Consider the following 21,574-nt stretch of genomic DNA (forward strand, 5'->3'; position numbering starts at 1 on the left):
TCCCCTCACTACAGCCTGCTGATGGCTTCACCCCCAGCTCTGTTTCTGTTGCAGTATCTAGGGAGGTTCGAGACCCTCATCTTCTACTGGCCCTCACTGCTGTGCCTGGGCTTCCTCCTTGGCCGCTTCCTATACATGTTCGTTAAGGCTCTGCCAATCCGCCTGGTCCTGGAGCCGCAAACGGTGAGTACTGAGCTAAACGCCATGGTTTCCCAAGAGTTGCCCTCATAGCGGGGAAGGGGGTTCTGCTGTTGCTTCCCTCCAGCCCTCTCTGGTGAGGGAGACAAACTTCTCCAAGCAGTGGCTGGCCCAGTTTGGGCCAGGAGAGTTGAGGAGGGCCAGACCTCTGACCTTCTGAGGGAAGCAGGCACCTCACAAAGTGGAAACCTGCCCCGAAGGATGACAGGTGCTTGGATGGCAAAACTTGAATCTCCATCCTGTCCTCCACAGCAATGACCCCTTAAGAGACCAAACCCTAGCAAGCACCTGTGAGCCAGCACGTCCCCTCCTTTCTCGCAGAAAGAAAAGTCATTGTTGGAGGCCCACCAGGCAGAGCATGTGAAGCGGCTCCTGAGCAAGCCCCGGCTGCAGTAAGCACACCCTTCACCCTTGCCATTAGACCAGGCCCATGGGACAGACCCTGGAACTGTGGAGAGGCTCTGCTGACAGCAGGAACCAACCCAAAGCAGACAAGCAGGGAAGGAAATGGGGACTCCAAAAAGACTCGAGAGGGAGTCTGTTTCAGGCTAACTGGACCAGGGGCTTGAGAGACAACCTCAGAACTAGATCTTCCTAGCGCTCCCAGTGCTCTTAACTGTCCGGGCCTCACACTGGGCAGGCAGGTTCCTCGCCACTCTAGACTTCAAGAGGAAAGAGACATTTCATTTTCTATTTTTTAAAAAAATAAGTCATTTGAGTATATTCCATTGGATCAAATCCCCTCTGAAAAATAATCCCTGTGTCTAGATGATCGGCCCACAGAGATTGGCTGAGTGTGAGTCACATGCCTCCTGCCTCGCTTCCTGGGACAGGAAGTAGTAGCAGCCTCACTTAACAAGTATGATCCAGCTTCCTGCCAGAGCTTCTGAGATAGTCCAGTCCAGCTCACCTCTGCCTCAGCCATCATCCATACTGGGTAGATCCCAGAGAAGGGATGCATCTTGTCCCAGGTCACATAGCGGCAAAGTTCCTACTGCGGTAGAGTTCGCTTTGGAGACCTATATCAAAATATTTGAAATAATACTGACATGAACAAAACCCAGATGGATTATTTCCTCATATATAAGAACTTCGAAGGTGAGCAGTCCATAATGACCCTAGACTGCCCATGGTGTCAGCTCCCAAGCCACCCATGTTTCTGTTCCAGCATCTTAGTACGTGCCTCCTCTTCTTGGTGGTGCCTCGTGGTCCCACAGTGCCTGGACCAGCCACGAGTCTACACTTCCAAGGACAGACAGAAGGAAACAGGACAGAACCAAAGAGGCTCATGTCTGTGTCAGTTCTTCCTGGGAAGTCTCCCAGAAGTCCCACAACACACTCAGGGTAGCCAGACCTAGTCAGAGCTTCGAGCTGTTGGGGTTTCTGTTGTTGTTTGTTTGGTAAATTGCCCCTCCCCCCAATAACAAAGCCCTCCATCCTTTGTCCTTAAGAATGAGGGGAGGTGAGAAGTGGTAGAAACTCCCTTTCTGGTGTTCGTTCATTCATTCACAGAGAAAGAGAAAAGTCTTGGTTCCAAACCAGGGTGTACGAGTGGGACCCCTGCTTCCAGTTCCCCAGCAGGATGATCGGGACCCTCGTGCTGGCGTCCATCTGCCTGTACCTAGTAAGTAGCCCCGTGAACCCCTCTCCTGCTGTGTAAACAGAGGCACCCAGTCTCTGGGACAAGCCCAGTGTGCTAAAGCTTGGGTCAGATGGCCGTGTGGTGAGTTAAGGAATTGCAATGCTGCAACCTCCCCTTTTACCCTTTGCCCCTGTGGTGACGGTCACAGGAGAGCTCGCTATTCAGGCCAAACAAAACTGGTGGTGGCTCACACCTTTAATCCCAGCACATGGGAGACAGAGACAGGTGGGTTTCTTAGCTCAATCTATTCCATATAGTTCCAGGCTAACCAGGGCTTCAGAGTAAGACCCTGTCTCAAAAAAAAAAAAAAAAAAAAAAAAAAAAAATTCATGTGATAAAATTTAGCATTGACAGGGCTGGAGAGATGGCTCAGGGTTAAGAGCACTGACTGCCTTTCCAGAGGACCTGGGCTCAATTCCCAGCACCCACGTGACAGCTCAACCTGTCTGTAGCTCTAGCTCCAGGGGAGCTGATACCCTCACACAGACACACATGCAGGCAAAACACCAATGCACAGAAAGTTAAAATAAATCATTAAAATAAAAAAGTGAATTGCTAAAAAAATTAGCATTAACTAACAGTTGATAAGGAAAATATAGTTGATATCCTGACCCAGAAAAGTCGATAGCAGTGATCTCTAAAGAAAATGGACAATTATAGATAGTAAGTAATCCTGTGAAGAATTAAGTCATTTAAATATAAAGTAATTGATAATCTCTCTTTGTTTTGTTTTACTTTGTTTTTTTTTTTCTCTGAGACAGGATTTCTCTATGTAGCCCTGGCTGTCCTAGAACTCCCTCTGTAGACCAGGCTGGCCTCGAATGTAGAGATCTGCCTGCCTCTGCCTCCCTAGTGCTGGGATTAAAGTCATGCGACACCACCACCATCCAGCAGGGAACTAATTCTCATGAAAATAATTTCAGCAAATTAAAGACGAAAGTGGAAAAGCAGAATTGGTTTACAGTATGGATCAAAACCAAAATATCTTTCATGAGTTTTTTTTTCTCTCAAGAGAATGTTTTCAGCCGGGCGGTGGTGGCGCACGCCTTTAATCCCAGCACTCGGGAGGCAGAGGCAGGCGGATCTCTGTGAGTTCGAGACCAGCCTGGTCTACAAGAGCTAGTTCCAGGACAGGCTCCAAAGCCACAGAGAAACCCTGTCTCGAAAAACCAAAAAAAAAAAAAAAAAAAAAAAAAAAAAAAAGAGAATGTTTTCAATGTTGATATAATTCTCACTTCAGTGTTTTGTTTGTTTGTTTATTTTTGTTTTTCGAGACAGGGATTCTATGAGTAACAGCCCTAGCTGTCTTGGAATTAGCTCTTGTAGACCAGGCTGGCCTCGAACTCACAAAGATCTGCTTGCCTCTGCCTCCCAAGTGCCGGGATTAAAGGCGTGCGCCACCACCGCCCGGCTTATGATGTTTTATCAGACATAAAATCAAAACACTCGTCATGGTCTAAGTCATTGGAAGTAAAATGACTGAGTAAAGGCAGCGGTAACATGCAGAATACAGACAGTAAAGTCTAGGTATTTTTGCTTGTTTTTAAGGCAGGGGGATGATGTTCTTTAGAGTAAATCTGGTGTTTAAGGTTTTAAGGGAATGCATTCATTAGGTTATATTAAGTTCTGATGCCTTTTGTCATTGCTGTGAAGAGGCACCATGACCATGGCAACTCCTATGAAGGAAAACATTTCATTGGAACTGGATTACAGTTTAATAGGTTTAGTCCATTATCATCATGGTAGGAAGCATGGCAGCATGCAGCAGACATGGTGGGGAAGTAGCTGAGAGTTCTACATTGTGATCTGCAGGTAACAGGCAGCAAAGTAGGACACACTTCCTCCAACAAGGCTACACTTCCTAATCGTGCCACTCTCTGTGTGCTTATGGGGGCCAATTACATGTAATACCACCTAGTCAGTGATCTCCAGGTCCCAATGGGAGACCCCCATCTCAATAAACAAAACAACAACAACAAAAATGGGGGGTGCTTGTGTTTCTAAATGCCAGCGGCTTGTCACTGTTTGTATTTATCCCCCACTCCCCAATGCTGAGGACAGGTACAGGCAGGGGAGGCAGTTATCTTCCTAAGGCACCCCACATCTGTCATGTGCCTCCCCATCCCTAGGACCTCAAGGCCACCTAGTCAATAGTATGGAGGGAAAATGGCAAGATGCTTGCAGAACGTTTTCCCGGACCAGGAGGACAAGGTGTGCACCACCTGTCCCTTCTGCTTCTCTTCTACCGTCCTAATGGGGTTGTGTGGCCACACCTAACATAGGGAGGCTGGGGAATGTAGTCCAGTTCTGTGACCAAAGAAGGGAGAATGGCTTTTTAATTAATTAATTTAGTGTACTTTGTGTATAAATGTGTAAATGTGTGTGTGTGTGTGTGCATGTGTTCATATGTATGGAGGCCAAAGATCAAACTTGACTGTTGCTCTTCATCGCCTTTTTTTTGCATTTGTGCATATGTATGTTCACATATGTGTAGAGTGCATGGGCATGTGCGCACATGTGTGTGTGTGCATGCGGAGGTCAGAGGTCAACGTCACATGTCTTCCTCAATTATCTCTACTTTGTTCATTGGGCAGGGTCTTTTCCTAAACCCAGAGTTTGGCAATTGGGCTACTCTAGCTAGCCAGCTGTTGCAGGGATCCTCTGGCTCTCCTTCCCAGCACTGGGATTTCAGGGGGCAGCCACACCCACCAGACTTTTCTATGGATGCTGGGGGTCTGAACTCTGGTCCTCACGATTACATTATCCCCTGAGCCATCTCCCATGTGCCCCCTGTTTTTGTTTTTCTTTGTTTGTTTGTTTCGAGACAGGGTCTCTCATTGGGACCTGGAGATCACTGACCAGGCTAGGCTGGGGAGGGGGAGGTGTCACGGAGCTCCTGCCTTTCTCTGCCTCCCCAGCTCTAGAATTATAAGCACTTGCCATCATGCTGGATTTCTTATGTGCACTTGGCTTGGTGTTATGGTGTGTCTTGAGAATTTACCGAACGTCTACTGTGTAGTAGGCACTGTGTTAGGAACTAGGAGAGCACAGAGGGACGATTCAGCATAGCCCTAGTCCAGGAGACGCTGGGGCTCCAAGAGGGAAGACATTGAAGGAGAGCTCTGCCATTCTAGGAGAGAGAAGCAGACGGTGAGAGTGTTCTGAAGTCCAGTGAGTTATTCTGGTCTAAGAAACTGCCTGATGGTGGTGGCATTTGTACTCCACTCTCAAAAACGAACATGATTTGGTTGGTGGGGGAAGAAGGTGGAGGGAACCAGAGAAGCCACAGTGTGGTGGCGGGCAGACAGGACAGTGGGCAAGCCTGACTGTCACATCGCCTACCTTCCCCAGTTTGGCTCCTGCTTGTGTGAGCGAAGGGAGCCATGTGAATGTGGCTGGTGTTGTCCCTAGGGTCACCCCTCCATCACTGGCTTCCATTATCTTTCAAGTGTTCCTCGAGTCATGGGTGAAGAACGAGGTTTGTGATGGTCCTTTTCTAAAGCATCCTGCTGCCCGGAAGAGGCTGGCCTTGAGCCCCAAAGAAATCTACTTTGGGCCCCATGCTGAGCTGGTCTCGGGAGACCTTGACGCCTGTGTTCTGTATTCCCAGTTCATCGTCATTGAGTTCTGCGTGTTCCTACTCGTGAAGGACGAGCTGGATGTATTTGAAGGCAGACTGCAGAGCTATCTCACCCATATGAATGAGACAGAGACCTTGACCCCAGTCATCCTTCAGGTGCAAGAACTGATCAGCGTCACTAAAGGTAAAGCCACTCACTCCCCATCATCCAAACAGCGTTGAAATGGCCTGACCAGCGTGCCTGGATTTCTTCTGTGTTAGAGTTAACCTGTCCCTTCCTGGATTGACTAGGACAGAGAGGGCTCAGGACAGTTCATTCTACTAAAAACCATTCAAGGTTGAACTGAACAGGCCCATAGAACAGAGGTTCTCAACCTGTGGGTCACAGCCCCCTGGAGGTTGAAGAACCCTTTAGTAGGGGTTACCTAAGACCATCAGAAATACAGCTATTTGCATTATGGTTCATAACAGGCGCAAACTCACAGTTATGACCTAACAATAAAACTACTTCTATGATTGGGAGGAGGGTCACCACAACATGAGGAACTGTATTAAAGGGTCGCAGCGTTAGGAAGGTGAGAACCACTACCTTAGACGTTTCTCATTTGAAGGAGCTGTTTTAGTTTCTTTTCCTGTTGGTGATAAAAAGGACTCTTACGAAAGCAGCCCAAGAGAGAGATTTATCCTAACAGTTCATGGGCACAGTCTGTCACGCGTGGAGATCAAAGCACAGGAGCTTGAAGCAGTGGGTCACACCACTGTCAGGAAACAGAGAGAGGCAACTGCTGTGCCCCTTCTCCATTTAAACAGCCCCGGGCCTGGGAATGGTGCTGCCCACAGTGGGCGGGTCTTCCCACCTCAGCGGGTGCAATCAAGGTAATCTCTCACAGCCGTGCTGTGGAGGTTTTAATGGCAGTCCCTCATAGGCTACATATTTGAACCTTTGGTTTCCAGTGGGTGGTCTTGTTTCAGACCCCTGAGGAGGCGTGGCCTTGATGGAGGCAGACTTTGGGAGTTTGAGGATCCACCTTAAAGTTCCAGTTGTTCTCTCCCCTTCCTGCTTGTGACTGGAGATGTGAGCACTCGGCAGCTGTGACTGCCACCATGCCTGCCGGCTGCCGGGCCTCCTCACTATGACTTTACCAGCTGTGAAGTGATTTTTCATTGTGTTTGCAATTTGCATCCCCTGAAGATGAATAATGAACATTTTTTCATTTTTTTTCTATATATACATTGGACATTTGCATGTCTCCATTGGAGGACTGTCTTTTTTTTTTTAATTTCTATTTTTGGTAACATGAAAAGCACTTTATGACAGAAGCTTTCTCAGGAAACAACATATCCTAACGATATGTCTACCATCCTTGGAGAGAGGAGATGTCTTCTAGTTCCTAGATGAGAATCATAGACAAGAACTCAGGATACATCCCCACACCAGGGAGATTACTAAATGACTGTCTTAATCAAAGTTCTACTGCTGCGAAGAGACACCATGACCATGACAACTCATAAAGGAAACATCTAATTGGGACTGGCTTACAGTTAGAGGGTCAGTCCATTATCATCACGGCAGGAAGCATGGTGGCACACGGGCAGACATGGTGCTGGAGAAGTAGCTAAGAGTTTTACATCTTGATCCACAGGCAGCAGGAAGAGAGAGATACTGGGCCTGGCTTGGGTTTTTAAAACCTCAAAGCCTGCATCCACAGTAATACACTTCCTTCAAAAGGCCTTGTCTTCTTCAAGGTCACAACTCCTAATCCCTCCCAAGTAGTGCCACTCCCTGATGACTAAGCATTCAAACACAGGAGCCTATGGGGCCATTCTTATTCAAACCTCCACAGAATATGCTTTCTGTGCAAAAGGTAGAACAATCTGAATACACACACACACACACACACACACACACACACACACAATGGGTATGCTGAAATGTCCTTGCAATCCTAGGACTGGGGAGATGGAGACAGGGAGATCCATAGGGCTTCCTGGCCAGCCAGACCAAGCCCTAGGTCCCAGTGAGAGATCCTGCCTCAAACAACAAAACAAATAAGGACAATTCCTGAGGAACAATACTCAAGATTGACCTCTGCTCTCCCCCACATTGCACATGTCCATACAACCAACTCCTGAAAGTTGTACTCTGACACTCACATGTGTGTGCATGTACACATGCACACACACACACACACACACACACACACGTACATGTACACATGCAGCTTGGTCTCATCTGTAAGATGGGACTTAAACAGGCAGCATAATGGTTTCCAAAAGATTTTGTGGTGCTGGTGTTTTCAGATCCTAACCCACCAAATATCCCCATGTTAGTTCCTTTCTATTAAAGTGATAAAATGCCGTGACCCAGGAAACTTACAGAAGGCTTCATGTGGGCTGATGGCTCCAGAAGGATAAGAGTCCATTGTGGCAGGAAGGCATCAAGCAGGAATGGCAGTTGAGAGTTCCCATCTTGAATTGCAAACCAGAGCCTTGAACTCTCAAAGCCAGCCTGCGGTGACACACCTCCTCCACAAGGCCTCATCTCCTAAACTTCCCCAAACAGTGCTATCAACTGGGGACCAAGTATTCTAACATCTGACCCTATGGGGGAACATTCTCATTTAAACCACTACAACCCCTTGAGTCATGAGGCACCTGTTGCAAGTGATTTTCTTCCCATTAAGTCCTCTTCAGGTGTATTTTCCAAGCCCTCTCCTGTCACCCTTCCTCTTTCAGGAGTCTGGGTGGTGGCCGTTCTGCCTGCTTCCCTCACGTGTGTCAGCTATCTCTTCCACATACTGGCCTGTTACAGGTAAGCGAACTCTAGCGGTCGCTTGTATGCCTTCAGCCAGAACTGTGCATGACACTCTTCACCCAGAATTCCTGACTGGTCCCTGCCTGGCTCAGTGTGGCACTAGGGAGTGTATACATGGGCCAGGTATGGTCAAATGCACCATTTGTTGAGAAGAATATAAGTCTAACAGGTTGAAAATCTCTGATGATCTACCGGTATAATTAAGAGTCCAAACTACCCAGCCTTGGGAGCTGAGTATTTTCCTCTCAACATTTACAGTTGACAAAGCTAAGACTCACAAGATTAAATGAGTTCCCAAACACTGAGCAGAGGGGCGCATCCTCCTGATACTCAGAGACCTTGGTGTTTCTTGTGCATTCTGTTTTATTGTTGGATGTCAGAGCTGCTCCACCAGGCTCCCAGCAGTTAATCCAGCTGAAGGGATGGTCAGTGGAGGGGAGCTCAAGAGGCCTGAGAGCATCTACCTCATGTTTTGTGCCTGGGATTTCTTAGATTTAACATTTTTTGACCCAACGTACTAATTTCTTATATTTTGTCTTCAGTGCCTGAGACTCTCTTCCTTCTCTTGTATTCTGTTGGTGAGGTTTGCTTCTGAGGTTCCTGCTTGAGTCCCTAAATTTTTCATTCTCAGTGCTCCTTCAGTTTGATTGATTCTGCTTTCACTTCCATGTCTTGAACAGTTTTCTTCATTGCATTCTACTGTTTGTGTTTTCATGGGTTTCATTAATGGATTTATTCATGTCCTCCTTAAAGTCCTTCATCTATATATGTATAGATATGTCTATATTTATAATAGACACTTTGAAGTCTTTGTCTTGTGCTTCAGCTATGTTGGGTTTCGCAGGGCCTCTTATAGGAGGGCTGCTGGGCTATAATGGAGACACATTGTCCTAGCTGTTATTGGTTGTGTGTTTATGCTGGCATCTAGGCATCTTGGTTTGAGATGGTGGTAACTCTATGTATTAATATCTGGTCCTGTCTTTGTTGGTGGGTTTCCCTGCTTGGTTTCTGTTGTCCTCTCCGGATCTTAGGAGAGCGCGTTGGCTGCGGGCTGCCTGGTAGGGGAGTGCTTCTGAGTCCCTTCCAGGTGTGACCACTGTGGTTCTGAGTAGAACTTGCTTCTAGCTCTTGGGGCTGACAGGAAGGAGTGGGGATAGACAGGACAGAGGGCTGAGAGCCACCACAGGAGGGAGGAAAGCTGGGTCTGCCGTGAGGATCTGCTTCCCTGGCTGGCATGGTCAGTGGGTTTCCAGGGAGAGTGTGCCCTGGATGCTGGTGTCTGAGACTAAGACAGTATGAACAAGGGGAAGACTGGAGAAGGGATTCACTCAGTTCCCTAGGAGTGGGGGCTGAGAGTGACATTGTTCCTGTCGTTCTGAGACTTTCCAATTTAGTAATCATGAAAAGTAGAACCAGCCAGGAAAAATACTGGAGATTGAGTACACAGTGTTGAGAGACGGGGGGGGGGGGAGAGGAGAGAGAGAGAGAGAGAGAGAGAGAGAGAGAGAGAGAGAGAGAGAGAGAGAGAGAGAGAGAGAGAGAAAGAGAGACTATCCCACAAGTAGGAATGTGGCCTAGGAACTACATTCCTTAATCCCAGCACTCAGGAGTCAGAGCTAGGCAGAACTCTGTCAGTTCTAGACCAGTCTGGTCTACATAGTGAGTTCTAGTACAGTCAGGGCTATGTAGAGACCCTATCTCAAAACAAACAAACAAACAGTCCCCCATACACAACAAAAATGCATTATTATTGTATGAGTGAGTGTGTGTATGATGTGTTTGTGTGGATGTGTGTGCATGGCATGTGTGGAGGTCGGAGGACAACTTGTGGGAGTTGGCTCTCTCCTACCATGTGGTCCTGGGGATTGAACCCGGGTCACTAAGCTTTGCAGCAAGGGCTTTTACCTGCTGAGCCATCTAGCCCACCCTTGATTTTTTTTATATGTTTTTTTCTTTATGTATCAACAAAAGTGACTTTCTGGTATTAACTGTCTAAAAAATATTATTAAGTAATATGCATTTACCATAACAGAATAAGTATGGAAAGCAGAATTAAAAAAGCATAATGTCATGTACCAGATTCACTTGCTGCTATGACTCGATCAGTGTGTATTTTTTTAAAATTTATTATGTATACAATATTCTGTCTGCATGTATGCCTGCAGGCCAGAAGAGGGCATCAGACCTTATTACAGATGGTTATGAGCCACCATGTGGTTGCTGGGAATTGAACTCAGGACCTTTGGAAGAGCAGGCAATGCTCTTAACCACTGAGCCATCTCTCCAGCCCTAGTGTGTATTATTTTTTTGTGTGTATTATTTTTATGAACTGTAGTAATGCTGAAGATGTTGGAGAGAAGCCAGAGCCTCTGCAGGAGCTGCTGTTGACGCCCACTGCCACAGGCCTCCACGGGCCTTTCCACTGAGCCCTGACCCTACAGAAAATGCCATGATTATGACTGCCACCTACTTTTCCTTTTCCACAGAAAGCACATGAAGAGGCTGTGGGCTGGAGACAAACACTTCCTCCCTCAGAAGTTCCATTGTCCCTCCTCAGCAGCCAGTGTGGTGAGTCTGTAGGGAGCTGAGCCACACCTGACAGGAGCCCAGAGAAGTCAAGCCAGACCTCCATCCCGAGATGCAGCCGTGTGAAGAACCTGCTTTGGTTTATGGGTGACCCTCAGATTGGATGGGGTCCTGGGTACAAGGCTTAGAGGGAAGGAAGCTCTCACCCTATTCTGAACTTTCTGTTTTCCTTCTAACTCTCAGGTAGCCATTGCAAGGTACTCCGGCTGGCAAATAGCTTACATCCTCTGGGGTAAGTGCCACCCAGTCCAGCCCTGTTCCCTGGGCACCTGCAGAGTCCCAGCTACCAGGAGAGACACGGGAGGAGCAGCCCTAGCGTCTAGCTTTGGGAGAATGGTGGAGAAATACCATATGTCACCTCCCTCTCCCTCATCTCTCTGGCTGCCTTTGCTAAGGGCATTATGAGCAAAGGAGGAAAGGCCCCTCCACACCAGCACAAGACTCAAGGGATTTCTAGGGGAGTTAACATTTGAATTGCATCTGACAGAGCTGGGCAAGCAGGAAGATGGGGAAATCATGGTGGGCAGAAGAAACAGTGCCAGCAAATGTGCCAAGTACCTCTGGTAGAGGAGGGCACAGGCCAGGTCCACCTGCAGGGAGGAGTATGGGAGTGGACCAGGAAAGCCCCTAGTGATCCCCTCTACTTCATCTCCAGGCTACCTCATCATCCACGTGGTACAGAGTCTCTGTGGTGTGATGTTCATGTACAGTCTGGTGCTGCCCATCCTCCACCATCAAGGCCTGGAGATGCTGCGAGGGCTGGCCGTTGGGGTGTAAGTGCTGAGTAGATGACCCCTCCTTACTGATCCTGGGGACCCAGCCCTGGGTCCAAGGTCTTGTCCTGATGACTCAGAGATGGGTCGTCACAGCACTTCACAGGGAGGGATGCATGTTTTCAAAAGGCTTCCTCTCCCGTCATTCTATGAGACCTTCACAATCATGTGTGTGATACATAGAATCCCATTTCCCAACAAGGAAATAAGTGGTAGGGGGATGAAGTAAGAGGTGGGACATCAGGGAGGAAGGGCAGGAACCAGGATAAGCTATCTGGTATGTTGTGTTGCCAGGTGTAGAATTCCCACCCTCCTAGAGCCTTACTCAGCTCTCTGGAGACAGCAGAAGGCTGACTGCCGAGCACTTGCTTCTCCAGGTGCTCTCTCTCTCTCTCTCTCTCTCTCTCTCTCTCTCTCTCTCTCTCTCTCTCTCTCTCTCTATCTATCTATCTATCTCTCCTCACTGTATATCAGAGAAGGGTCTGGAACAGTAGAACAGACCACCTCAGAGCATACCTGCCTTGTGTTTCAGCCTCACCCTCTCCATAGTTGTGGGCCTCATGATCCTGCAGGTGTGGATCGCTGGCAGTTTCTTCCTGCAGCCCAAGCTGGGCACGGCTGACACACAGAAGCCCCTGGCTCTCAACAACAGGTGAGGGCAGAGGAGGGAGGGGCATACGTAAGGCTGCCGCTGTTGCTTCCACCTTCTGCCTAGTGGTGCACAGATTCTGGAGGGCTCTGAATTCTCTGAGAGGCTATGACGCTGTGCATAGAAGGGGGCTCTGGGGCCACATGCCCTGAAATTCGGAGTTGCCTTTTCTAGTAGTAGGAGAGCCGTGTGACTTCGTATGACCTCACTAAATACGCGAACTTCAGCTTCCCCATTTGTAAGTTATTTTGTTTTCCTTAAAGAAGCGTTTTAAGGTGAAACGTGTTAAATATGGACAGCACAGTAAAATAATGAAACTCTCATTCATTCATTCATTCATTCACTCATGGAGGCAATCTTAGCACTGACAACAAAGAGATATCTATCCCTACTCACCACCTCTGAGAACTAACTTCATAGATTACCAGAGAGGACTGGCACCTGGGTAAGGGACAAGGCTTCCCAAGTGATCTAAAGAAGAGGCAGATGGGAGAGGTAGGGAGGAGGGGAGAGGCAGGAGAAGAGGGGAGCAGGAGAGCCCAGCAGCAGCAGACTTCCTGCCTGGGACCGCTGGCAGCTACCACACCGTAGATTGAAGCCGTAGGACACAAACTGCATGCACTGGGAGAATAGTGAGATTCCCCAAATGTCCACCATATAAGGTCCTTACACAGTGGGAACGCCAAGGACACATAGTGACAAGACCAATAAGTCCTCTGTCAGAGGGGTCTGTGACATTCAGGATGCATTTTGGTCCTGAGACAACAGGATCATGTGGTCAGGTGGTCCTTTGGGACGTTTCCTCTGGAGGACCAGGGACAGCTGGCCCTCTGGCTGGGCTAGGTCCTATGGCAGTGACAAAAGTGGACCACAACATTGTTGCAACCCTTGAACCAGCAGTAGCCGCATGGTATTTCTTGTCCTCTAAGAGGCCTCATGCAAGAATCCGGAGGTCACACAAAGCAAGTAGCACTCATCCTGATCTGCTCTGTGCTCCCCACGGCAGGTCAGGGACCACACATCCCTCCAGCACTGTGAGCTGGGCACTCAGCTCCACTTGTGATCCAGCAGGGGATCATAAGCTTAGGAAATAGTGTTGCAGAATTTAGGGCCTGGTCTTAAGGCAGCCAGAGCAGACTGTGTCGTTACCTTGCCTGACCCAGGGGCTACCCCTGGCCTGTTTCTGTCTGCAGGAGAGCATTCCACAACTTCAACTACTTCCTGTTTTTCTACAATGTGCTCCTGGGCCTGGGTGCCTGCCTCTCCAGGCTGCTCATCAGCTGCCTCCTGGGCACCTGGCTGATTGCCCGGATTGACAGGACCATCATGCAGAGCGGCTATGAGGGTGCAGACATGGGTGAGTGGCAGTCCTTCCATGGGGAATAGTTGGCCTCACACCCTTGTGGGAAAATGGATGTGAGTTCACACCTTCACAGGCTTATAATGTGTCTTCTGGTTGAGGTCATAAAGCCAAGTAATAGAAACGTGCATTCTGGGTTGGGGAGATGGCTCTGTCGTTAAAGGGCTTACTGCACACGTGTGAGATCCTGAGTTTGATCACCAGAACCCATGCAAAAAGCCATGCAAGGGGTGATCTGTTTGTAATCCCAGTACTGGGAATGTAGAGGCAAGAGGATCCTTAGGATTGACTGGATAGACAGCCCAATCGACGGTGAGCCCCAGGTCTCAGTGAAAGACCTCTTCTTTCATGTATACATGTGAACACACACAATACAAATGTGTATTCTGATGGTCAGAGGAAATGCAAGGTTCTTTAACCCTGCCCATTCCACAGGCCATTGAGATGTGAGACCGAGGAGTCAAACTTTCCACATAGATTGGAGATGAGAACACATCTCAGAATTATTAGCATTGTCACTTGAACACTTAGTGAAGAAAGTATCTGGTATAATATAGTCTAAAATCAAAGCCATTCTTGAGGAAGTAAGATCAGTGCTTCCAGCCCTGGTTACTCATTCCCTCAGCCGTTTAAGATCCGCACAGACACCTCTGCCTTCCCTTGGCTGCTCTCAGCCCCTTCAGGCTTCGAGCTCTCCATCAAAGGCACAGAGTAGAATACTCGCTCCAAGAATCTGTCCAGATTTTTACATGGGCTCTGGAGATTCTCTGTAAGCACTCAGGCCACTAGGGCACAAGAAAATGACTAACAATTAACCAGGACAGGAGAAGAGGCAGGCAGATCTATATAGTGACTTCTAGGCCAGGGACACACAGGGAGACCGTTTCAATAAATAAATAATAATAATAATAATAATAAATAGTAATTATACCATAAAAAGTACAAACTGGGCACTGATAGGAGTTGCAGCTCAGCCTGACCTCCTTTCACCTGGGTTTCAGGCTTCAATGCATGGGTTGGCATGCTCTTTGTGGACCACTATCACACCAACCCTGTACTGGTCAGCTTTTGCCACATCCTGGTCACAAGCCACAGGGACCGGAAGCTGCAGAAGACCCTGAAATACTGCTACCTAAACCAATCATCAGGTAGCGTCTCCTGTTTGAACCTGCACTGAGTTCAGAGAGGAAAATGGATACCCACTGGGCTCCCTGGGACCCCCAAGGGACCCAATTCCCTTATTGTTCCCCCTCTGCATCCCTTTAGGCCAGGCTCCCATTAGTCAAGCTGTATGGCCTTGTCCTGCAGTCTAGCTCACCTGCCGATCCCAGAACTGACACCCAAGTCTGCTTGCACAGTTATCTGTATCCCATTGTCTTGGCATGCCAACATACATCCCAGGCCATTGGCAGATGCCATTTCAAAAATGGAGCTCAGGTTTGATTACCTTGCCCCATTGTTTACAGAAAGTGCTCTGAGTTCCTCCTGCCCCTCAAGGGCTCAGATATCCTCACTAACATCCCGGGCAGGTCTGTGGAATAACCCACACTTCTCCCCCTCATTTCCTGGGAGTCCTGATCCAATGCCTCCGGTCACTCCTTTTGCGTTGTAGGTAACTGTAGAGTCTATACCCTATCCCCACCCCACCCCCCTCTGATTCTGTCCTAGGTCCCAGATTCTCAGCCAGGGCCCGAACGAGGTGGCTCCTGCTACAGACACTGATCAACAACCCCAGGCTCGTCATGCTTAGAAAATCAAAATCAGGACATGGTTCCCAAGAGTTCGCCCAGATTCTGCCGACCTGCTCGGATTGCTGACTGGGCTACCGACTTCTGCTCCAAGGCCAGGCCATCTGCTATGTGAGCCGGAGGCCCAAGGCATTTGATGATGACGTCCGTGTAGCACATGGGGTGCAGGTGCTGAAATATGGGGAAGCTCATTCAAAAGGCACAAGTGTCAGGTTATGAGGTGTGGCCATTGTCCTTACACAGAGCCCAGCACTTACCCAAATCTTCACGCTCAAAAATGACCCAGGACAGATACAGTCTCACTGCTGATAGTCCCTCAGGGACTCGAGCAAGTGCTGTGAGAATCCAGAGTCTAGAGTGGTTGAGCCTGGTTGCTCTGCACACTTGGTCCAGTTGGTGCATGTGCCAGGGTTGTCTCTTTTAGCTGAGTCTCTACAACAGCTCCTTGGCAATTTGCTTCTAGAAGCTGAGAAAATGGAGTGGAGAAAACACACACACATCACTTCTTACATACACATACACACACACACACACACACACACACGTGCACGCACGCGCACATACACACACATCACTTTTTACGTCTCTGGCTGAATGACTGTCTACCTGTATCTACAAAAGAAGGAGGCATCCCTACTCCGGGTATTATCTTGAGAATAAAATTATTCAGAGCACACAGACAGCTTTAAGCTTGTGTCTGACACTCGAAACTCTCAAAGGCAAAGATCCAAATTTGGTTGTCTCTATGGCCTGAGTGTAGGCAGTGTCTCCCAAAGCCCCAGGTCGCTGGGACAGCACATGCAGAGAAGTGAGACCTTGTGGGAGTGGTGCATAGTAGGAGTCCTTAAGCCACCAGAGGCATGGCCATAGGGATCTCATAGGACCCTGGTCTCTATGTTTCATAGCTAATGGAATGAGTATTTTTGTTCACTGGATATTCCTACTCTAATATTCTCCTTAGAAGCCAAGATCAATGGGCAAGCCTGTGAACACATATTGTTACACATCAGAAAAATGCCAATTAAAACCATGGTGCTACACCACCACGTAATGGCTAGGATAAAGTCTGATGACATTACCAAGTATGGGTGAGGATACAGACCACCAGGGGTGTGTGTGTGTGTGTGTGTGTGTGTGTGTGTGTGTGTGTGTGAACTGTTAGCACTTTCGGAACCTTTGGTAGTATTTCCTAAGATGCACACGCTATACTCTATGACCCAGAAATTTTAATATTAACTACACGACAAGTAGAGATGGCTGTATATGCTCACCGTAGAGAAAACTGGTTAGAGCGGTGATTTGGATATACTCCCATATTGTGGAGAATGGAGTCAGCCTCGAGTGAGTGGAGTCCTGACTGAATTAGTGTTGTTGAAATAGGACCCCACCCCACAGCCTCAGGCTCAGAGGGTTTGGGAAACCCTTCTTGGAGGACTGAGTTTAAGTGCTGACAGTGTGGGCGGGAAATGTCCACCGCAGCATTCTCCCTCCAGGTATTTGCAACCTGAAGTCTGCTCTCCTACAGAGACTGCTCCTACGGGGTTCTACGGGGTTTACCTAACCTTGATCCAGATGTATACCATAAACTCTGCTTCCTTGTCTGTCTGCGTGCAGCCATCCAGCCTCTCGGCTCAACTCTATATAACAAACAAGACTAGCTTCTGGGTATTACAGTTTCTCCATGTGAGAGCCCAGACAACCACACAGTTCTCTATCCATGTGTTGGGCTGTCTATCATTTTTTAAAATTCCCTTATGTCCACGGTCAGGTGGAGTCCCTGGAGCCAAGCAAGGACGCAACTCCAAACTGAAACTGAAAACACCTAATGTACATTGAAAATAAATAAAATGGACTATATTTCTAATAATAGAATACTATCAGAAGTGAACTATAAGCATATTCTTTTCATGGTGAGAAAGACTCTTTTAAATATATATTTTCATTCATTCTTTGACAGTTTCACGTATGTATATCTGTGTCTTGATTGTACCCACCCCCTTCCTTTTCTCCCAGACACTTCCCGACACACCTCTCCCTCCTGCCTTCATGTCTGCTCCTGTTGGCATCTGTCGCTGTGATAGAACATTCTGATCAAAGTAATTTAGGAAAGAAAGGGTTTATTTCTGTTTACATTTCTGGGTCAAAGCATATCACTGTGGAAATCAGGGTAGGAATTCGAGCAGGACAGGCACCCATAGGCAGAAACTGAAGCAGAGTCCATGGAGGAACAAGCTCGCGGACTTGCCCCTTCTGCTTTTGTATACCGCCCAGAACTTTAGGTAGCAGGTGCACTGCCCACAGTGGGCTGAGATCATCAACCAGCAATGCCTCAGACACACAGCCACAGGTCAGTCTGATTTGGGCAACCCCTTAACAGTGGATTCCTCTTCCCAGATACTAAGTTGTGTTAAGTTGGCAATAAATACTATCAGCACAATGTCTTTTTTGTTTTTTAGAAAATATAACTCCATGAGTCCAGTTTGTGCTACCTCCATAGGATGGGTGTGGCCATTCTCGGGAAGAGGGGCAATTTAGCAGAATCTATCAGAAAACTCTTAGAAGCCATGAATATGTAGCACGAATTCTAGTTGGTCTTAATAATAAAAACTGGAGTCAGATATAGGGGTTAATGCTGAAGATCAGAGAAGCAGAGCAGTCAGCTATTAGAGAGTTCCTTTACCTCTACCAGTGCTCAGACCGAAGGGGAACTCCTGTCCTCAGACTGCATCTCCAGACCCAATCTGTCTCCACCAAACCTCAGACTGCAGTGAGCTCCTGTCTCCTCCCGCCTTATTTTCCTCTCTCCACCCAACCCTATCACTCCTGTCTCCACCTCCCTGGGATAAAAGGCCTGCACCACCACTCTCTGGCCTCTAGGGGCTTAGCTCTGCACTTTGATCTTCAGGCAAGATTTATATGTTAAAACACAAACAAAAGATCACTACATGAATACTTTCAGCAAAGTGGCAGGATACAAAATTAACACTGAAGTCAGTAGCTCTGCTATATAACAATGACAAACATATGAAGACAGAAGACAGGCAGGATTCCATTAAAAGAAACAAAGAAAAAAGAAGAAGAAAAGGAAAAAGTACCTTGGAATATGAAAGACGCTAAAAAAAAACCTGAAAGAATGCTATAATGCAAACATTAAAACATCAAAGAAATGAATTGGGAAGACACTTAGAAAATATGAAGGAATACTGGATTTTGCCAAAAGCGTTTCCTACAATTGAGATGAACCTGTGATTTCTACCTTTAAATCCATTTATGTAATTTATAACATTTATCGATCTACTTAGATTGAGCTGTCCTGGTATCTCTGGAGTATAGCCAACTTGATTTCGGTGATCTTTTTGATGTCGTCTTGAATACTGTTTGCAAGTATTTTTCTTGAGAACTTTTGGACCTATGTTCAGTGGGGAGACTGGTCTGCCATTTTCCTTTTTTTGTTGTTGTTGTTGTTGTTGTTGTTGTTTCCTTACCTGGTTTTGGAATCAAGATAATACTAGCTTCATAAAAAGGTTAACAAAGTTCTTTACTTTTCTGTTTGATGGGATCATTTGATGAAAAGATTGATACTGGTTCTTCTACAAAGGTAAAATTCACCAGTGGTTCCATCTGTACAGGGATTGTCTTTAGTTGGGAGGTTTTTAATGACTGCTTCAATCTCACTTCACGTACATCATGTGTCACCGTGGCCAGCTCCTAGGAAGCCATAACTGCTCAGAACTAGAGCAGAAAACGCCCAGGTAGGGGCAGTCTTCTGTTGTCTGCAACTCAAGCCAGCAGCCGTTCAGGAGAAAAAGAACTGGGACTGAAAAACAAAACAAAACAAAACAACAACAACAAGCCAACAAACAAAAAACCGAACCAGCAACCAGAGTCTGAAAAAAAAAGTCGTGTTTTAAAAAAATAAGCTTTCGCTGGATAGTGGTAGCACAAGCCTTTAAGCCTTTAATCCCAACATTTGGGAGGCAGATACAGGCGATTCTCTGTGAGTTTGAGGCCGACCTGATCTACAGAATGAGTTCTGGGACAGCCAGGGCTGTTAGACAAATCCTGTCTCAAAAATTCAAAACTAATAAGCAAACAAACTAATAAAAATCATATTTTTCATCCCTTCCCTGGGTTACCTGTTCTTTTCAGCTAACACGAACCCAATCTTTATTTTATTTCACCTGTATCAAAGAAAGAATTACAGGGTTGTAGTCACTGTTCCTCATTCACCTGCGATGAAGAATGAGAATAGCGTGGTCTAGTCTTCACTTCGCATTTCTGATGCTGCAGCCCGCTGCGGAAGATCACTCACTCTCGAAAGTCACCTTGGGGAAAGACTTGCCAGCTGGTCTGTTCCTAGACATTTCCCACCGTGGGCTTCTCTAGAAAGGAGCGGAGCGGCCCACAGAACAGGAGAAACTCATTCCGGCCAGGCAGGTCTCGAGCCTTGAATTCTGAGCCCGGCAACCTCTTTTGCATTGGGAAAAGATTAGATCTCTTTCAGATTCTTACAGTTGAGGACCACCTTGTGGTACCTCCCCCGCACAGGTTGTTTTGACCCAAAACAACGAATATTCCTTGACCACAACAGTCAAGATCTGCGCGGACTCTCTGATCTCCCACTAGCTTTGGGAACACATAAGGGCGCTCCAAGAACCCAACATTGGAAATCGTAATTGAGTTTTAGTACTCCACGTGGGTCGCTGCGGTTGCGGAGTGACCCAGCTCCGGAAGAGGGGAAGTGTGGCAGGGCCAGCTCCGCCCCTCGCGTCGCCTAGGAGACCGCTGGCGTCTTGCTGCTGTTGCTGCTGGTGGTCTAGGCTAATCTGAGTTTAAGGTACAGGAGCCGCCACCCTTAGGTCAGGGCCTCTCCTGATCGCTGGGCTTGGAAGGCAACGGGTTGACTGAGCAACTAGGAAGGAGGGCAGGACGCATACAGAAGCAAATCCTTCTCCTCCCGCCACTCCCCGTTTCTCCCAGAGGCTGTGGCTGGGTTCCTGTCCCATCTCACATCTTAGGCGGATTGACTGTTCCTATAGAGCTCCAGTGGCGCGCAGACAATAATCCTGTTCTTTCCAGAAAGTGCCTGTGGGATTTATGCCCTGCTTATCTGAAGAAGTTTCCTCTTGTCTCCGTCTATCTTTCCCTCCTCCTCCTCCTCCCACCCCCTTTCTTATTTTCTTTGAAATCTAAGTTCCCCAGGATGTCCTGTGGGATCTAGTGCTGTCTTAGGGCCCGCGGTCCCTGCAAGCACCTCGTAGTGGACAGACACTAAGATCAAGTCCCAGGCTCGTTTCCAGGACGAAGGGGAATCCAGCCAGCTGCCAAGATGTCGCCAGTGGGGAAAATGTCCCAGGTAGAAAATGGAAAAGTCTACCAGCAGATCTTCCAGGCGGAGGTACGCTTCCTGCTGCCCACAGCTTCCCTTTCCTCTGCTCCCTTCTAACTTTCCTGATCCCTCCTAATTCTCTTTGTTATGTGAGATTTGCTTCTAAGATTCAATTTTTTATTTATTTTTTTACTGACAGTAGATTTTACACACATACACAATGTGTTTTGATTTCTGCTCCCTTATCTACTCCCAAGTCTGTAGTTTTTTTTGTTTTGTTTTTGTTTTTTTACTCTTATGGCTCTTTGGGGTGACCTGACACCCAGCTCCCAAATAAATCACACGGAGCCTTATTCTTTCTTATAAATACTGTCGGAGCCCACTCCTACAGGAATCAGCCGGGGATATCCCGGGAGGGAGCACTGAGGCTGAGTTAGCTTAAGAGAAATGAAGACAGAAACACAGGGTAGACCGTGAGGACTGAAGGTAAATAGCAAACAGCCCCGAGTTGCTCAGCCAGCATATGTACTACAGGGGAAAGGCAGAACAAAGAGCAGTCCACTCAGTTCACCACCTCCCTGCACTGTCCTTGGGAGGAAGCCCAAGCAGGTGCACTATCTCATTCAGCTAAGCAGCTTCTAATCTCTAACGGGGAGGGCTTCCGGCTGGCATACACCCGCCCAAATCTTAATAGAAAAATGTGCTCTTTCATCTGGGCAAAAATGCTCTTTGTATGGGCTGACACAGATGTTACTCACAGCCCTCAAGGTTCCTGGAAAAAGCAGAGCAGGGAAGCTTGAACTCAAATGACTTCTTTAAGTCAGAAACGACTCCAGATGGAAACTGAGTCACACGTGGGGCCCCCCACAAAATGCCTGGCCTTATCTTGGCTTG

The 21,574-nt window shown here is 47.6% G+C and overlaps 2 protein-coding genes across 3 annotated transcripts in view; both read left to right on the top strand.

Moving 5' to 3' along the window:
- Window positions 1-16,033, top strand: part of LOC119826206 (stimulated by retinoic acid gene 6 protein-like) — a 36,114-nt gene extending 20,081 nt beyond the window's left edge. For both annotated transcript variants that reach the window (XM_038347325.2, XM_038347326.1), the window contains 12 exons: window positions 55-183; window positions 520-590; window positions 1,711-1,822; window positions 5,451-5,604; window positions 8,157-8,232; window positions 10,722-10,803; window positions 11,005-11,053; window positions 11,477-11,594; window positions 12,127-12,246; window positions 13,437-13,600; window positions 14,605-14,751; window positions 15,272-16,033. In XM_038347325.2, coding sequence (XP_038203253.1) covers window positions 55-183; window positions 520-590; window positions 1,711-1,822; window positions 5,451-5,604; window positions 8,157-8,232; window positions 10,722-10,803; window positions 11,005-11,053; window positions 11,477-11,594; window positions 12,127-12,246; window positions 13,437-13,600; window positions 14,605-14,751; window positions 15,272-15,420 — 1,371 coding nt within the window. In that variant the 3' untranslated portion in view covers window positions 15,421-16,033. The remainder of the gene's footprint in view (window positions 1-54; window positions 184-519; window positions 591-1,710; window positions 1,823-5,450; window positions 5,605-8,156; window positions 8,233-10,721; window positions 10,804-11,004; window positions 11,054-11,476; window positions 11,595-12,126; window positions 12,247-13,436; window positions 13,601-14,604; window positions 14,752-15,271) is intronic.
- A 4,626-nt stretch (window positions 16,034-20,659) lies between these two features.
- Window positions 20,660-21,574, top strand: part of Ccdc180 (coiled-coil domain containing 180) — a 57,132-nt gene continuing 56,217 nt past the window's right edge. Inside the window, exon 1 of the mRNA XM_038347083.1 lies at window positions 20,660-20,749. Within this exon, the coding sequence (XP_038203011.1) occupies window positions 20,681-20,749 (69 nt within the window). The 5' untranslated portion in view covers window positions 20,660-20,680. The remainder of the gene's footprint in view (window positions 20,750-21,574) is intronic.

This window comes from Arvicola amphibius, chromosome 11 (genome assembly GCF_903992535.2).
Source record: "Arvicola amphibius chromosome 11, mArvAmp1.2, whole genome shotgun sequence".
In the NCBI taxonomy this organism is placed as follows: domain Eukaryota; kingdom Metazoa; phylum Chordata; class Mammalia; order Rodentia; family Cricetidae; genus Arvicola; species Arvicola amphibius.